At 30.1% G+C, this 9,263-nt stretch overlaps 1 protein-coding gene across 1 annotated transcript; it reads right to left on the bottom strand.

Moving 5' to 3' along the window:
* Positions 1-6,427: 6,427 nt before the first annotated feature.
* On the bottom strand, positions 6,428-7,059 carry LOC136220866 (uncharacterized). Its single transcript, XM_066008691.1, has one exon. It carries the CDS (start codon positions 6,948-6,950, stop codon positions 6,588-6,590), a length of 363 nt encoding a protein of 120 aa, XP_065864763.1. The 5' UTR covers positions 6,951-7,059; the 3' UTR covers positions 6,428-6,587.
* Positions 7,060-9,263: the final 2,204 nt, after the last annotated feature.

Raw genomic sequence — 9,263 nt, forward strand, 5'->3', positions numbered from 1 at the left:
CAGTCGATATCTGCATAGGATAGATAGGTAACAACACTTGAACCTTCCATTATGAAAGTATTTTTTACTTTAGTGGTTGCCTACTAGATGCGATGTCCTTGAACTATTCTTCCATTTGTGTAAACGATGATATACTCCGCACAGATACCAACATAACACAATATTGGTTCTCATGGTTATGTTCGTTATGGTCATGAACATTCCTAGTTCTGCAAGAGTTTTAGAGAACTAAGTATTATTAGTCTCCTTTAAAGCGACCCCACTTCACTCTCACATAGGTGATTTATTTGCTCAGAATATTGACGCACAATGCATCATTAAAAGCATAGCTTACACTACGACGATAACCCCTTCAGATTGAAAACCTTCATCTTGAAGAAAATTAAACTGTCATGAGGCTCGCTGCCATCTGAGGATGCTTTTGAGGATGGTTGCCTTTTGTCATGTAAAATAATCTCACATAACATCAGCCTATTCGTACACCGTCATCTTATTCATATTCCAGTGACGATATATTTCTTATTTTCGTCACCTATATGACCCTTGAATGACAACATATTAAATAAAAATGTTAAACAATTTATTGGAAACTGGTTTCTTAGTTAACGTGATGACAATTGGCATTTTGATCTGTCATTCTAGCATGTTTCAGATGATATAGAATCAATTATGTCAATGGATTTTTGTTCAGATGACATATTTTATTCATTATTTATCTTCGTATTTTTATTTAAATGACATTTGTTTTAATTCAATGTGGCTCATCACTTTTCTTCTTTCCCTGATATTTCAACAAAAGAGTTTCTGGTTTTTATTCAGGTTGGCATAGAAGCAATTTTCATGTTTTTACCTGAATAATGAACTAAACATACTTGTGCACATAAAATTTCATATATCAAAAATTTGAATTCAATTAGAGACACACTATTGCTCATAATCTGTATACATAAAAAAAGTGTAATTCAATTTCTAATACTAGCTAAGAAGAAAATAAAAATAACATCTTCGATTATATGATATATATTTGAATAATTGATGGTAATAATTAAAATTTTAAAATAAAAAATTTACATTTAAGAGTAATATTTTGTCTCTTGAATAAAAAAAATTACATTTCAATTATATGATATATAATCATAATGACATTAACTTCATCTTTTAATCTTGAACTTCATCAAATGGATGTTAACACTCCGTTTCTCAATGATGACATTGACGAAACCATCTATATGGTGCAGCTAGAAAACTTTGTCTATGGTGATCCAAAGCAAATGGTCTGCAAATTAAATGAATCTATTCATAGGCTCAAACTGACATCCTATTAATGGTATCAAAAATGTAACCAAGTTGTCGTTTCAAATGATTTTAAGATGAATATGGTTAATGATTGTGTATACCACAAATTCAGTGGGATTAAATTTGTTTTCCTAGTTTTATATGTCGATGATATATTGCTTGTCAGTGATGACTTAAATCTATTGCATGAGACTAAAAAAATTTCTATCTAAACATTTTGAGATAAAAGTTCTTGAGCATGCCTCTTTTGTATTAGGGATCCAAATACATTGGGATCACTCTCGAGGTGCTCTTGGATTATCATATAATGGTTACATAGAGAAAGTATTTAAGAGGTTTGGTATGTAAGGATGCAAACTAGGTAACACCCCTGTGATTAAAGGAGACAAGTTTAGTCCCAAAAGTTGCCCTACATATGATTTTGAACTATGGAAATGAAAAGTTTCCTTATTCATCTGGTATAGAGAGTCTTATATATGCTTAAGTATATGTATGTCTATATATCGCATTTTATTGTTGGGATGTTAGGCAATTATTTGAGCAATCCTAGTCTGGACCATTAGGAAACACTTCATATAATCATGTTAGACTTAAATAAGTTTGAGATCATTATGTACATTGATTATAATCATATTAGATGCTCATTTTGTTAAAGTTAACTTTAGTTTATTTGATGAATGAGTCATTTCTTCCACCATGGCAATAACATTTAGAGTGCATTATGAGATATCTAATTTTAGACTCACTATTGAATTATCACAAGGCTGCATTTTTCATAGAAAGACAATTCAAGATTTACTATAACAATAAGCCAACATTTATTTCCTACCATTATTAAGCATACAGAACCATGTATTTGGTAGATAGTTCAAAATGGGCTGGTGTATATTGAGCATATTAGGACAAATTCCATAAATGTGGATCCACTCAGTTAATTATTATCACATAAGGTCTTTCACGAGCATATTTCTCATTTGGATGTTGTATTGTTTAAGAATATTTGAGTTCAATTGGAGCTTGTATTGTTAATAGTCTTTAGACGTAAGACACATTTGATATATTTGGTACCCATTCAAGTTAATAAAGTTTTAAGTTATTCTGTTCTTAAAGTGTTATTATCTTGATCTCACTAATGTGGACCAGTTGAAAATAGGCATGTCGATAGCATATTATATGCAATTTTCATGCTACGTGTCCATACATAATTCATGTTATTTGGTTATGCTAGCATGTGTAATCATTGTTACACTAAAGGTGACTGATTTTGCTTTGGTTGTATGTTAGCATAATTAATACATAGAATGATTGATATATGCCTAGTAATAAAAAAAGAGCAATAAAAAGACTACAAAGAGCAAATAAAAACCATAAAAACTACAAATACAACAAAATAGAAATCATATACTCCTCGTAAGTCGAATCCCGTTAGAAAACAGCTATAATCCATTATTCATCATTTAGTCTCTTCCGGACATTCGGATCTGAGTCCTTTCTTTTTTTTTTTTGCAACCACGCAGATCTATAGATCTACTGACAAGATGAACATTTTCCACTCTTGCTAAGACCGAAAAAAGAATAAACGATAAAAGTATAGCTAACAGGTATAGATCTGACGGAAAAGAGATTCGAGAAAGTATATAGACTTCAAACTATGAAGAAAATATAAATTTGAAGCTAAAAAACAAAGACTAAAACATAAATGGGAGGAGGAAGAAGGAAGACAAGCTTCATCATTCCTCTTCTAAGGGAACCTGAACAGAAAGGAGGAACCAAGACGGTGACGGTGACAGCAAGCTTGAGAAGAAGAGCAAAGGGGAAGAAGAAAGTGTAGAGAGATGGATGAGCCTCTCTCTCTCTACAACTTCAATGCTAGAGTTTATCTTTTACTACTTTCTACGTTATGTTTGTGGGTTTAATCAAACAGGGTCTTGGCCTTTTATAGACCCTGAGTGAAATAATAAATTTGGTCTCTTTATACATATATTCTAAAATTTTAAATACATATAATGAATCGAAGAACAAAAAAAAATATGAAAATTTGAAGATAAAAAATCACCGGTTACTTTAAATCTTGGAAACTAAAATGGAAGAGACAAAAATGGAAGCAAAATTTTACACGTTGTCTTCAAAACTATTAATTTCTTTAAATAAAATAAAATAAAGTCTAAATTTGCCCCATCGTTTCAAGGGAATTGCATATTTACCCCCTAACTTGTGAAATGATAAAATTGTCCCTAATTTTTCAAGTATGGTAAATTTTATCCCTACTTGACAGAAAAATTGAACAGACTAGTTTGATCATTATTTGATTGTTGCAGACTTTCCAAATAAGTTTTTTATATATATAAAAATTGAAGCAGTTTCGTGCATTTTATCAAGTCGTTTATAATATAATAAATATTTTATGCAATTTGTTGTGATTAATGTCTACATTGTTGACTTAATTTTTGATACTTTGACAGTTTTTTTTTTTGTAACTGGTTACAACACAGTAAATATTTTAGATATAATTAATTCCAATGTAACAATTAAATAGTGAGTTAAAATATAGTAAACTAATATGTTCACTTTTTCTGTCTATTAGGAGTAAAATTGATCCTACCTAGAAATTTTAGGACCAAAATTTTACCATTTTATACGTTAGAGGTAAATTTATATTTTTTTTTAATGATAGGGGTAAATTTGGGTGTTATCCCTATTTTAGAATTTGAGTCCCCTTAGTTGGGGCTCTTGTGGGTCGCTCTTAAATCGGTTAAGTCTAACATATCACACATTTTTAAATAAATTTATCGATAAATTGAAACAATTAATATACAATTGATTTTATTAGGTGATTTTATTTTTTTCCTAATTTAGAAGTAAATTTGCATTTCTTCACTAAAAACAACAACAACAAAGCCTTAGTCCCGAAATGATTTAGGGTCGGCTAACATGAACCATCATATGAAACCGTGCAATCAAGTCGTGTCAGCTACACAAATTCTCTCCCTCCACTGTATCCTATCCACTACCATATTCTCCTCAATCCCTAATAAACTCATATCACTCTCGATCACCCTCCTCCAAGTTTGCTTAGGTCTACCCCTACCCCTCACCACTACATCCCTTTGCCACTCTTCAGTCATCCTAACTGGCGCATCAAGCGCTCTTCGTCTTACATGGCCAAACCACCTTAGTCGGTTTTCCCTCATTTTATTCTCAATAGATGTAACCCTTACTTTTGTCCTAATTATTTCATTACTCACCATATCATTTCTCGTATGACCACACATCCATCTCAACATACGCATCTCCGCCACCGACATCTTATGAATGTGACAGTGTTTCACTGCCCAACACTCTGTACCATATAACAATGCTGGTCTGATTGCCGTGCGGTAGAATTTTTCCTTCAATCTATTAGGCACGACGGGGTCACAAAGGAAACTCGTAACACTCTTCCACTTTGTCCAACCAGATTTAATCCCATGAGCAACGTCCCCATTTACTTCTCCATCCGTTTGGATAATAGACCCTAAATATCAGAAGCACTCCGAGACCTGAACAACTCTTTCATCTAGGATGATTGTCCCTGCCTCCCTACTCCTATCGTCGCTAAACTTACACTCCAAATATTCTGTCTTACTTCGGCTCAACTTAAAGCCTCTAGATTCTAAAGTTTGTCTCCATAGTTCCAACTTCCTCTCCACACCTTCTTTCGTCTCATCAACCAACACAATATCATCTGCAAACAACATGCACCATGGTATACCATCTTGAAGTGAACTCGTTATTTCATCCATAACGATGACAAAAAGAAATGGGAATTTTCCCAATATTGGTACGTACACTCGTGTATGCTCCCTCATACATGTCTTTTATGATGTTAATATATTTCCGCAAAATGTCTTTCCTTATTAAGGCCCACCAAAGTACTTCCATTGGTACCTTATTATATGTCTTCTCCAAGTCAATGAAAACAATATGCAAATCTTTCTTCTTATTTCGATAGTGCTCCATTAATTGTCTAATTAGAAATTTATACCTTAAAAAACAATAATTAAAAATTTATAATATTTCTAGTTATATTTATCCAAATTCCTTCATAAGTGCCTTTGTCTCCCAAACAAATTAATTATTTTATCTTGGCAAAAAGCATCGTTTGGCCTTTGATCTTTCATTTTTTGGTTCATTAAGCCTTTGATCTTTTATTTGGATACATTGACCCCCTGGTCATTTATTTCTGGTCTCATTAAACCCTTTATGACTAAATTAGTAAGTTATTAACATCTAATTCTATTAAAAATACGTTATTAACTTCATCTGTATTTGAAAATATTAAAAAAAAAATTACAGTTTGAATTAAGGTTTTTACAGTTTTCCTACAACCACATTATAAATCCAAAACTGCTTTCAAATAGTAAAAAAATACAAATTTCGAATGTAGGTGCAATGAATAACAGTCTGTTAGCCGAATTTTATGAAACAAAAAAATAAATGATCAGTGGCTTAATGTATTCAAATAAAAGATCAAAAACTTAATGAATGAAAATTTGAAAGATCAAGGATCTAATGATGCTTTATCTTTCCTCCATTTATTTTAACAAATAACAAATTCCCTCCCAAGCAAGACCTATAACTTATAAGGGATTAAAAAATAAATAAATAATTAATTGAACAAGGATTGACAGCTTTCCAAGTCAACTATTGCTAAATGTGGTTCAAAACCTTTTGTAATTACAGTTAAAGAAACACTGATGATACTATTAGATTTTCAATTTGTAACTTCATATAAAAAAGTACTGTACAAAATAAGATTCAAAAGGACATACTAAATTCTATCTGTTTACTTTAAATTAAAACTTTGATGTGAAAAAAGTTAAGAAGATAAATTATTTTAGATTAATTCCCATGTTATAAAAAGACTACCAGTAAATTGCCTTTTTCATCAAAAAAAAAAAAAAAAAAAAAAGACTACCAGTAAAAATTGAATTTGATGTAAGGTGAGCGCAACGCGCAGAAGGCGCACATTAGAAAAACGAAGCACCGTCATTTGTCAAAATCACAGTCAGCACGCACCACCACCAACCTCATCATTCATTCATTCCTCCATTTAAAATAAATAAATAATAAAAAAAGAGAGAGAAATATAGATAGATAGAAGATGAAGATGAAGATCGGTTTCTCTCTTTATGAAACAAAGAACTAAGAACAACTACTACACTCTTCTTCCCCTCAAAATTTACTCAGATTCAGATATATATAAACTACAAATCAAGTACGGGAAAGAAGAAGATAGAAACAAAAAACAACTACTCAGACTTGAGATTCTCGAGCAGCGGATCATTTTGGCCGGCGGCGACGACATAATCCAATAGGTCCTCACCAGCATTCAAAGCGGAAATTTCATCGGCCGGAATCGATGTCTTCCCGAACAACACCACCGCTCCGAGAAACAGAGCAGTCGAAACAAACAGAGGCCAGAAGTAGGCCAAGATTGTAACGAATCTCGGCGCCAAGTAGATTAGACTCACACCGATTGCAGTTACGACGAGGCTAATCGCCATATGGAACTTGTATTTCATCAGCTTTTCTTGGATTCCAATGCCGGAGGCGGAGGCGGAGGCGGCGGAGGAAGACGGTGGAGACGGGGTAGGAGGAGGAGGAGTAGCCATGGGTATGAGATTTGGAGATGAGAGAGATGGATGAAAGGAAGGAAGAGGTTATTTATTTATTTATTTATCTGAGTGTGAGTGAGTGTGGAGAGATTCTCTAATGAGAATTGTTTTGTTGTGGGTCGGGGGAGTTAAGGGTAAGAGAACCGTAAATTTTGCTCACTTTTACTCATTTTTGTGTCGTTTTGCATATGTTAAAGAAATGTTTGTTTCCTAGATTGCCCATTTACATTAATCTATGTGATTATAGTATAATGAATTATAGGATCATTATTCAATAATTGTATGAAGATTAAGAAATGTTTTCAAAATTGATTAAAAAAAATGTTTTCAAAATAATATATTTTTGAAATGAGGAGATAAACCTACTATATTAATCTATTGATACTATTAATTTTGGAATGGATGATTATAATTGTATTTATCTTTTAAAATAAGAGTCGAATATTATAATGACTAGTCAACGGTCACGGTGACTTTAAAATATTAAAAAATGCAAAGTTCAATTGCATTAATGTTTTTCTTTCTCTTTAAAAAAATTGGTTTTATATCTCGTGTTGAAGTTTAATAGTCATATCGTGAAAATCAATTTATGATATGATTTAAACATGCATAGAAATTTTATAATGAAAACTGCATGTTTAAAGGAAACTGCGAGTTATGTTATTTGATTGCATGACTCGTACAAAATTATTGAAAAATGGATGGAGGAACGATGAATCCCTTCTTTTTCTATTGCTTTCATTTGCTTTTTCTTTCTTTCAGAAGCTTTGAAGCATTGTATAGTTTCTCCAAAATTTTGCTTCAGTAAAAAAAAATTGGATTAAAAATTAGTCAACCAATGTCTATATTTTTAGTATAACTAGTCGAAAACCCGTGCGATGCACGGGGTATGAAACTTTTATATAATTTATATAAATAAATAAATTGACATATTTACTTTTAAATAATTTTATATCATGCTATGAAAAAAAATTTATATTATGTATATTTAAAATTAATATATATTTTTTAATGATAATTCAAATTAAATTAATTTTAAAAATAATTGACTACTTTTTTATAGAATTTTAACTAAAGATGAATGATTTATTTATTTTTACAAAATTCAATGATTTATACTTTTTAAATTCCAAATATTCTGTGAAACAATAATAATAAAATAGCAAATTAATTAAGAAATATATTAGAATATAATAGAAAACCAAAAATTAAATTAAACTATAATTAAAATTAAATATTATATTTACGATACAAAAGAATTACAATATAGGTTAAACAAAAATTGAATTAAACTACAATTAAAATTAAATATTATATCTACGATACAAAAGAATTACAATCTATGTTAAAATGGAAGCAACATCAATATATTATTCTATAAACTATTACAATCAATACTTTTATAATGTTGCATATGAAGAAACTTTATCAATTCAATATGTTACATATAAAAAAAATAAAATTCGTAAGAATTAGTCACAAATTCATCTTGATGATAATTATTTTGGTTGATGGAATTTTATGATCACCAAGTATTCGAATTCAATTATTCATTCTGCTACAATAACTCAATATATCTAATTGAATTAGTTTAAAATGATAATTTCTCCTATTTTCATCTCGTAATATCTCATCAAGACATTCGATCAATTTGTTCTTCATTCTTTCACTATATAGAATATCAGTCATACTCGCAGATATCACTTATTTGACTTCATTAATATTTTCTAATAATTATATATTCTTGAATTTTGTAAGTAAGAAAAACAAACAAAAGAATTGAAAAAAATGAAGGAACGAAAAAGATAATTAGGAGAGAACCATCTTCCTCTCGGTTTTTTTTTTTTAAAATAAGAGAGAATGTCGAGACATAAGCGTATAAAGAGGAGAGTAAAAATATTTTTTGCCCATTAATTAAACATTTTATTTTTTCTTAATGAAGTATTAAGTCCATAAATTAATTTTAGTTAAATAGAATTAAATCGCAATTGTAACCACTTAGTACCAAAAAAAAACGTTTTATAATTAATATGTGAAATTAATTATATTAATTAGAATCATTATGCTCAACATTTGAGAATTTGAAGAGATTCAAATAATAATATTTTCTTAATTAATATTTTTCAATAATTTGTCCTATGATCATATTTCATTTTCATCTGTTAAAAACTCTTGAAATACTAACAATTTTGTACGAATCATAATATAATAGTTAAAAATTATATAAGCCAATGTTGCAAAAGCAATTATCTCAATATCCATAATTAATGTATATTTTTAAGATTTTGAGCATCAAAATTTATTTTTATT

The sequence above is a fragment of the Euphorbia lathyris genome, chromosome 2 (genome assembly GCF_963576675.1).
Source record: "Euphorbia lathyris chromosome 2, ddEupLath1.1, whole genome shotgun sequence".
Classification (NCBI taxonomy): domain Eukaryota; kingdom Viridiplantae; phylum Streptophyta; class Magnoliopsida; order Malpighiales; family Euphorbiaceae; genus Euphorbia; species Euphorbia lathyris.